General features: G+C 41.6%; 2 protein-coding genes across 2 annotated transcripts; one reads left to right on the forward strand and one right to left on the reverse strand.

The window, feature by feature from the left end:
* The first annotated feature begins 312 nt into the window (after positions 1–312).
* Positions 313–4,071, forward strand: LOC137104446 (apoptosis-associated speck-like protein containing a CARD). Its single transcript, XM_067485634.1, has 3 exons — positions 313–1,496; positions 2,495–2,777; positions 2,966–4,071. The coding sequence occupies exons 2-3, from the start codon at positions 2,504–2,506 to the stop codon at positions 3,274–3,276; spliced, it is 585 nt and encodes a 194-aa protein (XP_067341735.1). The 5' UTR covers positions 313–1,496; positions 2,495–2,503; the 3' UTR covers positions 3,277–4,071.
* Positions 4,072–4,125: 54 nt separating this feature from the next.
* Positions 4,126–13,912, reverse strand: LOC137104400 (NLR family CARD domain-containing protein 3-like). Its single transcript, XM_067485529.1, has 13 exons — positions 13,626–13,912; positions 13,136–13,201; positions 12,819–12,990; positions 12,144–12,245; positions 11,591–11,826; positions 9,565–11,443; positions 7,570–7,743; positions 7,314–7,487; positions 6,897–7,061; positions 6,472–6,645; positions 6,220–6,393; positions 5,333–5,506; positions 4,126–4,566 (listed from the first exon to the last, which is right to left on the reverse strand). The coding sequence occupies exons 1-13, from the start codon at positions 13,660–13,662 to the stop codon at positions 4,560–4,562; spliced, it is 3,534 nt and encodes a 1,177-aa protein (XP_067341630.1). The 5' UTR covers positions 13,663–13,912; the 3' UTR covers positions 4,126–4,559.
* Positions 13,913–17,773: the final 3,861 nt, after the last annotated feature.

The following is a 17,773-nucleotide window of genomic DNA, read 5'->3' on the forward strand; positions in this document are numbered from 1 at the left end:
CTTCACTGCACGGAGCTAAACCATGGCTCATTTGGGTTTTAAGCCTTTATAAATCTGCTGGCTCCGGACTGGCAGAACCGAACCTCTGTCAGCTGGTTGGAGCCACAGCTGGCGGACCCACTTCCGCTCCGCTGTGGTCCGATCCGGATCCGCGGCCCGGGCGGGTCCGGCTGTCGCGGCCCGGGCGGCTTGGAGTGCCTCCCGGTGTCTGTAAGTAAGTGAGCCGCGAGCAGGTCCGGCTTAAATCGTTTCAGTCTGTGAGGAGGATCCTCCGTTAGAAACCAGCAGAGAGCAGCTCCCGAGGGAGAGAGAGGGGAGAGAGTACTGTTACTATGACTACTGCTGAGAATACTACTGCGGATGCAAATATTACCACTACTAATACTACTGTTCTTTATACCGTAGCAGCTCTAGTACTGCTGCTAGTACTCCGGATGCTGATATTACTGTAGTAGTACTACTTCTCCTTGTGTATTGGCTTTGGTGTGTTGTTCAGTGACTAAGGTTGTCTGCACTCTGGGTCTCAGCTCCGCCCTGTGGACACACGAAGGATTACATGGGGATGGAAACCTGAACCACAACTCTGCCTCATCAGTAATTTACCCAGAATCAGCTGGTTGAACATCAGCAGACCAGTACTGCAGTATTTAACATTTGTCTATAAGTTTGTCTCATAGTCAGATGATCGGTTTTGGATCAAATGATCGATTGGAGCAGTTTTTAGCTTCTGATTTGAATTTCAGATCCACTCAGTAAGAACTTCCTGCAGGATTCTGAGGTCACCTGTTTTTACTGAACCGGCCCGGGAGCTGCTGCCACAGTCCATGTTTAACAAATTCAGACCACCAACAGGGAGGTCTGTGGTTTCAGCCTGGACCACTTCCTGATGAAGGATTACGCTCAACCACTTCCTCCTCTGCCTTCGTAAAAACTAGAAAAACCAATGATCAGAAAGTTAAAATATGCTGTGCACGTAATGACCACTTTATTAGGAACTCCATCTGCGTGTTGATGCAAAGACCCCATCAGCTGGTCAGAACCAACACAGAACAGAGTCCAGCTGCAGGCAGTGCCGCTGTTTGCCTCAGCTACCAGCACAGAATGCTATCTAACTGGTTTAAGCTCATTTCCAGAGAACTGCAGGACTGGATCTTGATCTGCTGGGAGCTGTGTACAAGCTGCAGAACTGTTCTGGGATCAGTGCAGAAACCAGAGTCAGTGTTAAACACGTGAAACAAACTCACTTCTGGTTCTGATTTCCACACTGAATGGAGACAGAGGTGGACCCTTCATCATCATCATCATCATCGGGGAGGAGGCGGAGTCTGACCTGAGATCAGTCATTTTGCTCTGACGGCAGGAGACGTCAGTCACAAGCCTGTATGGGCCTCTGGACTCCTCCTGTCACAGGTGGAGTTTAAAGCTGAGCGGTTGGTGTATCCGTCCTCAGTCATCAGCAGCTGCTGCACCGGTCCACGTCAGACGCAGTACACTGAGTGAGTACAACTATACACAGCTGATAGTATCTCATCTTTGACTTCTAACAGAGAAACTTCAGCTTTTATTCAAATCTACTCTGCTCAGAGACAAAAGCTGCAGTTTTTATTTTAGTGACAGATTCAGCAGCTGCTGCACAGTTTGAGGTCAGAGAGAAAACTGCATGTGATGAAGCTGAAGTAATCAGGTCTCAGACAGGAAGTGTAACTCACTGCGTTATTTGTGTAAAAGAGGCCAATAAGGTGGTTTCTGTAGAAAAACAGGACACGTTAGAGAAGAAAACCCACACTGTCTACAGTACGGGAGCTGCACAGCTGGAGTAATTATACTTTACAGACGGTGTTAGCCAACAAAGTATTGCTGAGTAATACTATTACAAATATTACAAAGTGTTACAGTAAACGACTGCAGTAAGAGTACAAAGTGCAGTACTGCAGTACAGGCCGAGTTTGATGTGTGTGCAGACGTAACCTGAGACCATGTGATGTCAGGTTTCTCTGGAACTGATTTAGTTTGTAGCATCAGACCTGTCAGACCGCACTTACTACTAACGCTGGGAAGGTGTGGCAGCACACACTCTCTCTCACACACACTTTCTCATAAGCAGAGACAGACCGGTAGAAGCACAAAAAAAGAGACAGGACGATGGTGTGTCTATATGTCAAAGTGGTCCAAATGTTCCTAGTGGGTCGGGCCAGAAGCCTTGTGTGTGTCTGTGAAGCAGCTTTGTAAAACACTGAGTCCTGATGGGTGAAAAAGACCCTTTTCTTTTTATGTGGGACAGCTCACTAAGACGTCTCCATTGAAAGTTTCCCATGGATTTGAAACTGATTCTAATGTCTCTTAATTAGTGTGAGTTTGAACTGTTTCCATGATAGCTGGACGAGGACAGAGAAGCTGCTGAGTAGATGTAGGGAGATGCGTGACTGCAGCCAACCTCAGATCAGAGACTGTTTTGAGTGTCCTTTACACTAACTCTGTTCTGTGTCTTCACCAGGAAGACAAGATGGAGGAGATGGACATTATCAACATCCTGGAGAATTTAGTAGATGAAGAGTTTAAGAAGTTCAAGTGGCACCTAAAGAATGAAAAGGTGGACGACATCGAGCCCATCCACGTACACGTGCTGTCCAGGGCAGAGAGAGAGGAAGTCGTGGACCTGATGGTGCAGAAATATCAGTTAAGTGGAGCTGTGGGGGTGATGACGAACGTTTTGAAGAAGATCAGCAGGAATGATCTGGTGACCAAGATATCAAAGATGGAGTCTGGACCAGCAGCAGGTCAGTCACAGGGCAAGACAAACAGGACGTAGTTTGATGTCCTGTCCCCACACAGAGTAGAACACGAACCGGGCAGATATCTACTCTGAAAAGAATCATTTACTCTGATTTACCTCAAAACAAGAAGTTACAGAAGAGGATGTCAGCTGTTTATTAACCACACAGACCTGTCATGTTCACCTTTCCAGGTCCTTGTCGGGTGCCTCCTGGTGTCCCAGCTTGCAGGAATACAGCAGAAGACAAGCTGAAGACTGTGCGGTCACAGTTCATTGACAGAGTGTCTGTCCCTGTTGTCTATAAGCTGCTGGATCACCTCCTGGATGGCGGCATGATAAATGAAGGTGAAATGGAGGTAATAGGTGGAACAGGGAACAGAGCAGACAAAGCACGAGCTGTTATCGACACGGTGAGAAGGAAAGGACCAGCAGCCAGTTCAGTTCTGATCTCTGCTCTCCGTGAGGTGGATCCGTGTCTTTCTAAAGAGCTGAACCTGATGTGAAGCAGAAACAGCGTCGGGACGTTCAGTCTAACACCAACATGTTTGACCTTTAAACTTTTCTTTATGCTTAGGTTAATTATCTATGGAATCAAAAACCAGTTCAAGCTGCACAGGACCTGAAACCAGAAATTGGTAATATGTACAAACACTGCAGTCCACATTATTGTCCTCCAAAAGCCAGTTTTCAGTTGCGGTTGTCAGAAGTTTTTAGAATTATATTCTGAAACAAATGGTTTAAAAGACTGGGCCTTATGCAAGAACATCTTCACACACTGTCCATGTCCTGAATTTTCTCTGAAAGGTTTGGTTGAAGGTGTTCCAGGTCCCATTCATCAAACTGGACAAACTTGTTTCAGAAAACCAGTGCATTAGGCTCCTCTTACTGTTGGAGAGAAATTAACATCATACTGTAACACTTATCATCACTCATCTTGGACAAAAAAAATTCTACTTTTACAGTGTTGCAAGTTCTCAGTTGTAAAGTTGAAACTGTTAGGTGATTATTCTACTCTGTTAATTATTGAGGTCATAGTGGGTGGTGGAGTCATACTGCAGTGCATTATAAGAGTAGATGGTTCTAATGTCTTGACAACTTGATTAATTTGAATTGCTGGCAGAGCTGCTGTCTGGGATTGCATTAGATTGTACATACGTACCTAATCAGGCAGTCAGTGAGTGCATGTTACACACCCTGTCTGTCATGTTTATAATTTTCTTTATTCCTTCATAACTCATTAAACTTTGTCTATTTCCTGTTTAGTTACTTTAAGGTCAATAAATGTGTCTTAAATCATGTGTTGTACTGCAGCTGCTTCTTTTTTTCACTCAAACACAAACTGACACACATCATTAGATCGACAGGTTTTTAATCAAGCAAGCATAAACTATTCTTAACAGGCACAGCTGAAAAGCTGCTCCTCCTCCATCTGTAACTTACAGAAATTGTTGATGTTAAAAACTAAACTGAGACATCAAAGCATATGTTACAGAGGGCAGACAAAGGTTTCACTAATGAGCAGCAACAGATTAATCTGACATGCAACAAGCCGATTAGTCCATCAGCATCCGATCAGAGAAGGAGCTGGTCTTTAAGCACCAATTCTCAACAGTGGAAAGTCCAGTTGGTTCCCAGTCTTCACCTGGCAGCACAGCAGCTTGTGATCCCTCTCAGCAGACACATTGTGTGTTGTTGGGGAGGGAGTGGTATTTGTGTGTGAGTGCATTTCTTAGATACAAGTACTGAGGGTGCTCCAAGCGACCAGCAGAATAAGAGTCTCATCTTTCTACAGCCTTCATAGGAAAACAGAGAGAGAAAACACCATCAGGAGGTAGAGAGCCTGTAATAAACATTCACATCTTTTAACATCTGTTGTTTGCAGATGTTGTCTCTTGTGTACTTGCAGCATAGAGCTGTCCATTCTGAAAGACAAAGTCCTTTGTTCCCATCTGAAACTGATCATAAAACAGATGACCCACACCAGTCTTACTGTTCACTGAAATGACCTTTTTCTGTTCAGTATTAACAGGAAATGTTTGAATATGTTGTTAACTTTGCCTGGATTAGTGCTAGTGTGCAGTTTGCTGTTGTGTCTGGTTCAGAGGGAAAGAAGAACAAACTCACAGAAAACAAAGACTGTTGTTGGATACAGGATTAACTCAAACATCCCTTCAATCTGATGCCTTTTCCATACAAGGAAATGTCTGACTGGCTTTGTGCATCTTTATTAAAAGCCAACTTTTTTTTTTGTCCTTTCGGCTTATCCCGTGTGGATGATTGTCCGCATGTTGATTTGCCACAGTTTATATTCTGGATGCCCTTCCTGACGCAACCTTCCCTAGTTTCTACCGTGCTTGGACCGGCACTGCACAGCTTGGGACAGGAAAGGGCTGTTGGAGGTTCAGTGTTTTGCCCAGAGACACTTCGACATATAGCTGGGACTGGGGATCGAGGTACTGACCCTGTGGTCCGTGGACAATTGCCACCAGCTGAGTTAGAGCCGCCCCCCAATTTATTACAACCATTAGGTTGATAAAACCACTCCAACTCTCTACTGACCTCAGAGTCTCCAGTCTACAGTGTGGACTCTCCACAAGATCAGACAGAGGCTTCACTCCTGAATCCTGCAGATTGTTGAGTCTCAGGTCCAGTTCTCTCAGATGGGAGGGGTTGGACTTCAGAGCCGAGACCAGAGAATCACAGCTGATCTCTGACAAACTGCAGAATTTAAGCCTGAATAAAGAAATCAACAGGTAGTGATATTGTGACAGCTGTACTGTGTATTTAAACATGCTCAGGTTCATATTATATATATATATATATATATATATATATATATATATATATATATATATATATATATATATATATATATATATATGGTTTAGAACAAACCTATCATCTTAGTAAAACAGCCATAGAAAACAATGTATGTATGACACACAAAGGCAATTTATTGTTTTATACATCTACCACTCAACTTGGCCTGTGGACAAAAAAGTTTCCTGTGTATGAGTGGGGATTACTATATTACTACGCTGACAATGAATCATTATATGTTTGTGGTATTTGTGTGTGCATGCATTTCTTATATACAAGTACTGAGGGGGCTCCCAGCTAAAGAGTTGGGAACCACTGGCTTTACATTTTTAATTTAGGTGATTGCCCATTGTTGAAGCATAGCCTTACTGTACACTGGATTGAATCAAAGTGAAAGTTCAAGCCCAGCTCTGGGCCAGCTTTTAAGCTGTGCAACTTCTACAGACCTTCTGAGTGTACAGCCCAAAAGCTGGCTGGTTTTGGAGGATACCCAACATTAAAGAGCAAAGATCAACATACGCCTCAATAATTATTGATTGAAACATGCCTATATGTGATCTGTCCAGCAAGTTAATGCAACTGGTTTTACAGAGTACTAGTAAACATTGGGATAAGTGGTGTCTGACCTCAGCGTCTCTAGTCCACAGTTCGGACTCTCCAGAAAACCACACAGCAGCTTCACTCCTGTATCCTGCAGCTTGTTGTGACTCAGTTCCAGTTCTCTCAGATGGGAGGGGTTGGACTTCAGAGCTGAAGCCAGAGAATTGCAGCCTTCATGTGTGATCTCACAATTGAACAAACTAAAGAGAAAAAATATTAAAAAACCTCTGTTGATGTTTAAAACATTCAAGAGTTTCCCAGGGAAAAAAACCTTCTACCTTAAAATCTTTAGTCTACAGTTTGGATTCTGGAGTCCAGCAGACAGCAGCTTCATTCCTTTATCCAGCACCTTGTTTCCACTCACATCCAGTTCTCTCAAATGAGAGGGATTGGAATTTAGAAGTGAGACCAGAGAATCACAGCTGATCACTGACAACCTGCATAAACTTAATCTGAGAAAGAAATACAGAATGTGCCGTTGATCTTTTCATGGGCAAATTTCAAAGCGATCGTCACTGTGTCATAAAGATACACAAAAATAGCAGTTAGCAAGATTTTCTGTTTTTGTTCAGTGTAATGCACTTCAAGAATAATTACAAAACTAATATTTATTTTACTAGAAAATGGCATAAATCCAATCTCAAACTCACTGAAAAGTTAAGCATCACAAAATACAAATTATTCTACGTTAGCTCCATTTGACCTAAGAATTTCCAGTTGACTATGTAGAAACTTCGGTCCAGCAAACAGCTGCTTCACCCCTAAATCCTGGATGTTGTTGTCACTCAGGTCCAGCACTCTCAGGTGGGGCTTCAGAGCTGGGGCCAGATATGAACAGCTGTCCACTGCTAGATTACAGCCCTTCAATCTGATTTTTGAAAAGTTTTGAAGAGTTTCTGAATGTTGAGAGTGATTAAAAATTAAATGACATAAAATTCGCAGAGGTTTTAATATAGTTAAAATTATTATAAAATAACAGAAACTAGGTCTCTATTCAAATACATATTAAATTTTTCTAGACAAATCTAAATCTGTAAAAGCAAATGGATGCACACACTTAAATTATGAAACATTTGGGAGTTGGTTTATTTATCTGAATATAGAAACCAGTCTCTCTGACCTCAAAATCTCTAGCCGGGAGTCTGAACTCTCCAGACTAGTAGACAGGTGCTTCACTCCAGAGTCCTGCAGAGAGTTGTGACTGAGATCCAGCTCTTTCAGATAGTAGGGGTTGGACTTAAAGGCTGAAGCCAGAAAATAACAGCAGCTCTCTGACAGTTTACATTTGTTAAGCCTGTAAATAAAGAATATAAGTGTCTAATTTCAAATCTAAATTTCTACATATGCCAGCATTGCATAATTTATGATGCACTGACCTCAGAGTTTGCAGTCTACAGTGTGGACTCCCCAATCCAGCAGACAGCAGCTTCACGCCTGTGTGCTGGAGATAATTTGTACTTAAATCTAACTCTCTCAGATGAGAGGAGTTTGACTTAAGAGCTGAGGCCAAAAGTTCACAGTGACTCTCTGAGAGTCCACAACCAGAAAGTCTGTAGTAACAAATTAAATATAATATCCAAGGATTAGCAAAGGGAAGGAAATCAGCATCGACAGCTTTTTTTGTTTTGTATCGGAAAACACAAGATTTTAAAACTGCTGAGTTGTTGCACTGAATCATAATTTATAACATGATAGAATTTCTTGCCAAACTAAACCATTGCAGTACATTTATATAATAAAAATACATTCCCTTATTTACCATAATGCAACACTGTTACAACCTAAAACGCAGCACATCTTGCTTATGCTTGTCCTGTAGTTAAGTGTAAATCTTCTGCCTGCTTGATCATTTTACATGTTTTTTCCCCTTTGTAACTGAGATTATCTTTCCAGGCAAGTCATGGTGACACTATTTGGACATTTGGCACCACTGGATGTCTGCGGTCAATTAAACTTTAATGAAACCTGGAACCCATTTTTGTTTCAGTTTGAATGAGATGCCTGGGACTGAACACACGCATATCTCCACACGCACCCCCACAAACCTATCACGCATATTAATATGCATTGTTATTATTGGTAGTCGATTATGATTAAAATTATTATCACTAGTAGTAGTTTTTTCCTCTCTTTCTTCTCTACCCACAACTGAACTATCATTATTGTTGCTGTTATCTATGTATTATTATTATTATTATATTTATTTCCTACATACCATTATTGTCGTCAGCATTATATTATTATTCCATTATTGCTATTGCTGTTATCAGCCCATTACTCGCTATTATCTATTGTAAATGCTTCAGTTTCAGCTACTTTTAAACAGTATAGCTTTAGTTCATGTTTCAGCAAAAACAGCTTTTTTCATTTTGCTTGGAAAAATCCTTTCAGCGCCAAGTTGGGGTTCAGTGTCTTGCTCAAGGACACTTCGACGTGTGACCGGAGGAGCCGGGGATTGAACCAACAACTGTGAGATTGGTGAACAACCCGCTCTACCTTCCTGTGCCAAAGTCGCCCCTAATGTGTGTATTTGTATATGTGTGTATGTATCCATAAGTATATATGAACATGTACGTGCTACTTACGGTTTTCTCTATTTATTTTACTCCTTTCTCCACTACTTCTTAATATTAGCTTTAGATTTATGTTACAACTTTATCTTTACAGTATAAATGTTTGTACATCTTCATAGCTCTGTCATTACTCCCTGCCTTTCCCCTCTGCCTTTATTTATTTAAGTAGTAAATAAGTATACTAAGGAAATAATTATTCTATTTAGTTATTTACTTCGCTCCCTTTCCCCACTTGTGCTGAATGACCTGGTTTTCGGTTCCTGATGGAGAGGCACCTTGGGGTTTGCTCTGGATGGGACAGTATGTGTCACTAAATTTAAAGACCACCACTGTTTCACCCTCTGATTGGGCATCGATCTCGACAGGTAGTCAGTCACACAACCTGCCCCCCTTTTTTTGTGTTTATCAATTTTTTTGAATGTATTATTAGTAATAGTTTATAGTTTTCTTATGGCATCATAAAATAATAATTATTATACAGTGTATGTGCATAGAACATGTTTCTAGCCTTACTAAGTATATTCGTGTCCTGTACCTTCCTTCTCCATCCCCACCCAACCGTAATTTTTCTTATCATTAGACTGTGTCTCCTCACTACGCCTCCTCAATCCTCAAACCCCGATGCACAAGCACCACACACTGTGCATAGGTCACATGTGTATTGTCTTTTTGTCTTATCTCGTACTAGCTGTTATGTTCTGTATTGTGTTAAATGTACTGTTTTTGTTGTGAATTAAAAAAAAAAAAAAAAAAACAAAGCATCAACAGCTCCACAGTGTTCTAAAGACATGTACTTACCGAGCCTTTCTGCAGTTTCTCACTACAGGGATCAGCCTCTGTTGCCCTTCCACTGATGTTCTGTACGCCTCCAGGTCCAACTCAGCCAGAACCTCCTCTGACATCTGCAGCATGTAGGCCAGGCCTGAGCAGTGGATCTCAGAGAGTTTCTTCTCTGATCTGTTCTCTGACTTCAGGAACTCTTGGATCTCCTGATGTACTGAGTGGTCCTTCATCTCCATCAGACAGTGAAAGATGTTGATGCTTCTGTCAGGAGAGATTTTGAAGGTGTTCATCTCCTTCAGGTTGTTTATGACTCTCTGGATGATTTCTGGACTGTTCTCTGTCTGACCCAGCAGACGTCCTAAGAGTCTCTGGTTGGACTCCAGGGAGACACCATGAAGGAAGCGGATAAACAAGTCCAGGTGGCCCTTTTGACTTTGGAGGGATTTCTTCATGGTGTTTTTCAGGAATTCATCTATGGATGAATAAACATCACTTTCCCTGTTGATGCTGTTGTCATCATCATCGTCATCATCATCATAATCTTCTTCAAATGAAGAATCACTGTCATCATACGCACAGTCTTTCCACAGCAAACTATCCACTACCTTTTTCTTCCTGTTGGTGTAACAGTGGAAGAAGTAAACTGCAGCCAGAAACTCCTGGATGCTCAGATGAACAAAGCAGTAGACTGTTTTCTGGAAGATCACACTCTCTCTTTTGAAGATCTCTGTACAAACTCCTGAGTACACCAAGGCCTCTGTGACATCAAGACCACACTGCTCCAGGTCTTCTTGGTAGAACATGATGTTTCCTTTCTCCAGATGTTCAAACGCCAGCCTCCCCAGCTTCACAAGAACTTCCCTGTCAGCCTCCATCAGCTCCTGTGGACTGGTCTCATGTCCCCCATCATACTTCTTCTTCTTCCTCTTGGTCTGAACCAGCAGGAAGTATGAGTACATGTCAGTGAGGGTCATGGGCAGCTCTACCCTCTGCTCTGTGGTCAACATGTGCTCCAGAACTGTAGCAGTGATCCAGCAGAAGACTGGGATGTGACACATGATGTGGAGGCTCCTGGATGACTTGATGTGGGAGATGATTCTGTTGGACAGCTCTTCATCACTGAACCTCCTCCTGAAGTACTCCTCCTTCTGGGCGTCAGTGAAGCCTCGTACTTCTGTTACCCTGTCGACACATGTAGGAGGGATCTGATTGGCTGCTGCAGGTCTGGAAGTTATCCAGACCAGAGCCGAGGGAAGCAGATTCCCCTTGATGAGGTTTGTCAACAGCACGTCGACTGATGACTTCTGTGTGACATCAAACACAACCTCACTGTTGTTGAAATCCATCGAACGTCTGCTTTCATCCAGGCCGTCAAAGATGAACAAAAGTTTACAGACAGCCAGCTGCTCTGCTGTGACCTTCTGCAATGTTGGATGGAAAACATGGAGCAGCGTGAGAAGAGTGTACTGCTCATCTTTGATCAAGTTCAGCTCCCTGAAAGAAAGCACAACTAGCACATTGACATCTTGGTTTTCCAAGTCCTCTGCCCAGTCCAGACTGAACTTCTGCACTGAGAAGGTTTTTCCAACACCAGCGACACCGTTGGTCAGAACCACTCTGATGTGTCTCTGTTGGTCAGGTAAGGCTTTAAAGATGTCGTGGACCTTGATTGGAGTGTCATGGAGGGTCTTCATCTTGGAAGCTGTCTCAAGCTGCCTCACCTCATGTTGGGTATTAACCTCCTCACTCTGTCCCTCTGTGATGTAGAGCTCAGTGTAGATCCTGTTGAGGAGGGTTCCACTTCCTGTTTCATCACTTCCTTCAGTCACACATTCACTCTTCCTCCTCAAACTGATCTTATGTTCATCTAAAACCTCCTGCAGACCAACATCTGCTGAAAGATCAGAAACTATGAGAATAAATAAAAAAAGAGGTTTTTAGTGTTATTTATAATCACCTGAAATTCAAGTGCTGTATGATATATGTTTTTGTATTCAAACAAGTCCTGTTTTCAGAAACATCAGCAGATGTTCGATCTTACTTTTTACAGTTCTGCTCTGACTGACTGTCTTCAGTCCAGGTCTTGTTCTGGATCTTTCTCCACACTGGGGACAGGAGGAGTCTCCTGATGAACCAGACTGGTCCCAGTATGAGCTGATGCACTGTCTGCAGAACCAGTGTCCACAGCTGGTAGAGACTGGATCCTTCAGGACGTCCTGACACAAAGCACAGCAGGACAGTTGCTCCTCCACAGAAACATCACTCTTCTCTTTCTCTCTGTGGACACAGAACACTTTTTATATGGTCTGACAGCACTTTAGCTTTTAAGAAAACTGTCACTGTGGTGTAGGTGAAACATGAAAAAAATCAATAATAATTTGTTGGATCGTGTGTCCTAACAGAATGTTTTCATTGTTTAGCCTGAACAGCGTCATTATTACAGCTGGAGTCGACTGGTTAGTGCTGCACTTCTTAGCTGCAACACTCTGTAGAGGTAAATATTTGGAGGAATTGTGCATTTGTGTTTGCCCTGGCATACATTTTGTGGAGCTTCCAGTATATGGCCGGTTAGTGCAGTAGAAATGGCCTCTTACTGTGTGTATGACGGTCCAGGTTCGTTCCTGAAGTAAAGAGGTGAATCTTTGGACCAGTCACTCCTCACCAGAGACTCTACACTCTTTCTGTGGTGCTGACCTCTGCAAAAAATATTTGAGACATGATTTTGACTGAAGTCATCAACAGCAGCTGCAGTTTTCACCTGTATTTTCAAATTGAAATTTTTTTCATCAGATATTTAAAAAAAACCTGGTTTAAACACTGTTGGCACATCGGTTCCAAGCTATAATCACTTTTCATGTTCAAAAATAAACCAGGAGCCAAAATCTACGATCAGATTTTACCATTTGTGCACACAGATTTAAAACACTGCACAGATCCTTCTAATAGCATATTAGCTTATTTACAACTGTGGAAACTAATCCCAGCAGCAACTCCTTTATCATTCAAAACAGTCCTAATGTTCGTTAATTCGTTGTGCGACTGGCCACTGTTGGTTTTTCTTAAATGATGTGACACAAACGACTCTGCTCACTGCTGGACTGATGCTACTCAGTAAGTAAAATCTGAAGTGAAATTTTTTATTATCATTTCACTATTTCACTATCATTTCTATTGGAAATGATAGTTGGATCTGAGTACTGTTAATTAATTCATTTATGTTTGTGCTTTTTCAAACTTCTAACTGTATGTTGAGTTAAATTATCTCTTACTGTATGTCTGAGGGTCCAGGTTCGTTCCTGAAGTAAAGAGGTGAATCTTTGGACCAGTCACTCTTCATGGACAGGCAGCTGGACACTGGAGATGGTGGTCTGCCCCCTTTATCCTCTAAGTGATTCATGTCCTTAGGTCTGAGATGTAAACCTGTAAATCTGGTTAGATTTGCTGAAAACCAGCTAAAAGTGTCAGATAGAAAGAAAAACAGTGTTCTCTCTGTCCTGCTGTCTGAAGTTTGTTTAAATGTCCTTAAACCTGATTCAAACTCTGTCACACACACAGTCAAATAATGATAATGTTGGAATGAACTCACCTCTGTCTGTTCGATGCCCTCTGGTGGCTGAAAATGAAACTACTTTTGTTTTCAGGTTGGTTCTTTCTGTGAAAAAAGAAAAAAAAAGTTCCATAACAATAATAATAATAATAATAATAATAATAATAGTTCTTGGACCTAACCTCACAATCAGTAGTAACTTTTAATCATCATCTTAAAACGTTTTTCTGTAACTGTCCGCTATTTTATTTTAAAAATACCGAAACAAAGACTGCGGCAGCATCAGTGTTTCTCAACCTTCGTGTGTTTGGTTATAATTATGCTACATGTTCCAGCATTTAGCTCCTGCTCTGGTGATAAAGCAGGAATGATTAGGTTATGATTTGGTATAAAGGAAACTGAGACGCTCCACAAGTTTAGTCAAGGGCGGCTCATAACTTTCTGTAAGCTGTCTTTACAGTGTCTCTTAGTCTGCTGGGACATTTGTCTTTGCTGGACACTTCGTTTAAATGAGGACACGTTAACTTACGGACACGTCTACAAGCTGGAATCGAATATTCACACATTTGTCACGTTTCCTTTCAGAAGAAAAACGAAAATCTGTCCTGTGTTGCTCCCGTTTTGTCTTCAGCCTTTTCGGGACTTCCTGGAAATTAGTGATGGGCGGATCGATACCAAAATAAAATCGATATTTCGATCTTGACGGCCAATTTTTAAATATCGATTCTCAAGTTAAAATATAGATTGTTTCTGTTTATTTATTCATATTTTCTCTGCAGTCATATCCTAATGTTTTCTGCTTCTCCTTCTAAATCAATTTGTATATTATTTGTGATGCACCGCATAGGAACTACTTTTCCTTCCGCCTCTTCAAATCAACTAATCTTTGACACGTGCTCGGCCGGCTGGCGGCTCCGCCTCCAAACACAGGCAGCATTTCGGACCGAAATGTATAATTTTTATTCACGGACTATTTCGCTATGAACGTTCTGTTTCAAGAGAATTGTAGAAATAGGCAAAGTGTGTCTAATCTATAGTTGGTATAAAGGGAAGGAAATACAGATGGGTATCTAAGACATACATGTAGATGAGGGCGAGTCATAGATATCAAGTGACATAAGCTGTTCACCCGATAAAGGAAGTGTCATGCTGTTGTCATATATTAATACGTTTTATTTGAAATAATGGAAATGGTAAAAATGCCAATAGGTTGAACATTGATTTTGCTGTCGTTTTAATGTTTTTAATTATTCTCTGTAAGGGCTCACATGATTGTGTTTCATCGTGATCAGATGACAGAATTAACATAACACTCTTGTATCGGTATCGAATCGATATCGTGATACTAGCCAAGGTATTACTTGGTATCGGATCGAATCTGAAATCACTGGTATCGCCCATCACTACTGGAAATCACATGATCTTACCTACTAATTCACGTGCGCACTTTTTACAGACTTAAATTTGATTTCAAGTTTCGAATTTTTTTTTTGCACAAACCAGGTAATGTCTGCTAATAAAGGTGCTTTAAAACAAAGCTTCGTGTCCTGTTTGAGCCTCTAAATACCCCTGACTGATGTTTGCAAACAGATCTCAGGCTCTGCCACTTTTTAGACCCAAACATTAAAGGGCAGCTTCACCACTTTTCAACTTGCTCTCTATGGCTTCAGTTTAGGGTGTAAATGTGCATTAATGCTTATAAATGTCCCTTTGACTTCAATATATGAAAATAGTCCCGTGCCTCTAGTTAAAAAGTTTTTCATCATTTGAAGTTCAAATGAGGTCATTTGGAAGAGCTCTGGAGCAGCAGGTTGACCATGGTTACAAACTCCATAGTGTGAGCAAAAAGATGACATAATCTGAATTCAAGGTTCCTTTCAAGGGATGTCATCTGTAGGTCAGCTAGTACAGAGATTTTTTGATATAAGGAAGTCAAAGGAAAGTTTAATGGCATTTATGCACATGTATTACCCACTAGGTTTTTAAGCAAGCATGAAATATTCTTTACCGTCACAGCTAGAAAGCTGCTCCTACTCCATATGTAATTTATGATGATGTTAAAAAAACAAGCTAAACAGCAAAAGTTTAGCAGCAGATTAAAGAACAACTCATATATGCAGCTGTATCATCTTCATCATGCAGAGCTTTATGTTCTGTGTGACAATGACAAAGTACAGAACATTAAGAGGTGAATGTGGGTTTGTGTTGTTTTTATTGACAACGCTAGAGATTATCAGTGATCCACAGAGGGACTCTGAACCAGAGAAATGTGCAGAATGTTGTTTCATTCATGATTCAGCTTCCATCGCCACAACAGGACAAACGGTAGGTGGAGGTGATTGTTAATGGCCGAAATCAATGAGAAACCAGCTTCTGTCTGTCAAGTGTCTTATAGTTAGTTCTCAGTGTGTCCACAAAGGCCTTATTACTGAGGAGGTGGGGACAAACTAAAGTAAAAATGGATTTAGTTTTAGTGTTAGTCTGACTTTATCTTTCAAAGCTAAAGTCTCTGTACATTAAATGTCCTCTTTGTGTTTCAGGGAGTAGGTAAATTGCTCACTTGTAAGTCGCTTTGGATAAAAGCGTCTGCTAAATGACTAAATGTAAAATGTAAATGAAAATTTCACCTGAAACTCATTGTCACTGTGGATTCCATCTCCTTTCACTTACAAAATAATGTTTCATTATTTCAAGATTCTTTAAATATGAAGCAGCCACACATAACTGGTACATGCCACGACTAATCGTGACAACACGTGAGTAGACCGCACCAGTGCATGTGGTCAATGGGTTCCAATGTAACCTACATACAGTACAATCAGACTCTTTGTTTCTGAGGATCTAAGTCAGTGGTTCTCAAACTTTTTCTGTCATTCCCCACTTTTTTGGGTGGTGCTGGGTTTCCATCCCCACCTGTCCTCCATCAAAATAATAACGAAGTAGGCGGAGTTAAAATGTTTTACATTTATTAAAATTTCATCAAGTTTTAAATCAATAACATCAAATAACACCAATTTCAAAATAGAGAATAAAAAGTGCAATTGTGTTAAGACTTAGCTTTACTTTGTTACTTTGCCATCATCAAAAAAAAGAGCAAATGCACAAGCACCAAACTAGGACAGGAGATATACTCAACAAGTAAGTACTGTTTGAAATTTGTTTGTTGGTTTCAGAGGAAGCGGAGTTTCTGCCATTTTTCTTGAGTCTGCTGATTTAGTCCGTTTTTAATAGAGTTAAGAACTGTAGGTAGAAAATTTTGCTCTTCTGGTGAAGTAAATATTTGGTCTGTTGTTGGTGGTAGTTTCAGCTTAGTGATCACGGAGCGTTCCCACCTTGGACTTAACAAAAGCACAAGTTAGGTTGGTTTCAACGAGGGGGGCGGTTTCAGCTGTAGTCAATTAAGACCATATATAAGGCACCTGTGGGGGTGGACTGTCAGCCCTAGTGTGAAGACCGACGGTGTAAAGACAAGCAAGTCTACCTGCGCGAGGACATTAGGTAGTTTATTTCTAACTTCTTTTACTTCTATTTGTCTACTTTGCTTCACATTAACCCTTTCTACTCACGAAAACCTTTTTCTTTGTTATACCATGTGTTTTCAGCGGATCCCTGTTCTACTCTGCAGACACAGGACATGGCGTCCTACTAGAAGATGACATGTTTCTCACCTGCGCACTCTCACCCAGACTACTTTGTCACCAGCCTCTTTTTCTCTTGCCCTGTGGAACTGCCAGTCTGCAATAAACAAAGCCGACTTAATTCCAGCTTTCGCTACACAGTCAGCTGTTCACCTGCTTGCACTTACAGAAACCTGGATCATGCCACAGAACACGGCCACCCCAGCTGCACTCTCTGCCAATTTTTCATTCTCTCACACTCTTCGCTCATCAGGTCGGGGGATGGGACTGGTCTTCTCATTAATGATACCTGGAAGTTTTCCTCGACAGCACCGCTCAGCAATCTGTCATCTCTGGAATATCATGCCGTTAGGATCACAGCACCGATTGCAGTCCAGATGATTGTGATATATCGACCACCGGGCCAGCTGGGGAACATCTGCGATGAACTGGACATGTTGCTGTCCCAATTCCCTGAAGATGGCACTCCTCTCATCTTCATGGGAGACCTGAACATCCACCTGGACAGACCACATGCAGCTGACGTGTTTGCTCTTCTAAACACGTTTGACCTGAGTCTGGTCTCCACAAATCCAAGACTCCATCTGCCCTTGCTGAGTATCAGGAACTGCTTAACTGCTTAGCTGTGTGGTTCACTCTTCAGATAACCAAACCTGGTGTGACCACACCCAGGTTTTTGGCTAATTTAGTGGGGACAATCACTGTAGATCCAATGTTGATGCTGATTTTTTTGTTGTGTCGAAGGTCTGGCTGGGAAGACAAGGACTTCGGTCTTGGAGAGGTTGAGTTGAAGATGTCCCTCACTCATCCAGGCTGAGACGTCTGAGAGAGAGCCAGAGATGCGTGATGAGACAGTGGAGTCGTAGCAGTGATAGGAAAGACCATGTGAGTGAATGATGGCACCTACATTTACATTTAGTCATTTAGCAGACGCTTTTATCCAAAGCGACTTACAAGTGAGGTACAAGGCAAGCAAATATCTAAGTCAAGGAGAAAACATCAAAGCAAAGTCCTATCAGAAAAGTGTTCACAGTTCACG

Source organism: Channa argus, chromosome 19 (assembly GCF_033026475.1).
Source record: "Channa argus isolate prfri chromosome 19, Channa argus male v1.0, whole genome shotgun sequence".
In the NCBI taxonomy this organism is placed as follows: domain Eukaryota; kingdom Metazoa; phylum Chordata; class Actinopteri; order Anabantiformes; family Channidae; genus Channa; species Channa argus.

What these genes read in the sequence shown, in the direction of transcription:
- LOC137104400 (XM_067485529.1), bottom strand. Translation starts at nt 13,662, where the DNA reads ATGTGTGAATATTCGATTCCAGCTTGTAGACGTGTCC. An exon ending in TCCAGCTTGTAGACGTGTCC is followed by an intron (nt 13,202 to 13,625) that starts GTAAGTTAACGT and finishes CTTTTTTCACAG; the next exon opens with AAAGAACCAACCTGAAAACA. An exon ending in TCCCGGCTAGAGATTTTGAG is followed by an intron (nt 7,062 to 7,313) that starts GTCAGAGAGACT and finishes TTCAAAAATCAG; the next exon opens with ATTGAAGGGCTGTAATCTAG.
- LOC137104446 (XM_067485634.1), top strand. Translation starts at nt 2,504, where the DNA reads ATGGAGGAGATGGACATTATCAACATCCTGGAGAATTTAGTAGATGAA. An exon ending in GGAGTCTGGACCAGCAGCAG is followed by an intron (nt 2,778 to 2,965) that starts GTCAGTCACAGG and finishes TCACCTTTCCAG; the next exon opens with GTCCTTGTCGGGTGCCTCCT.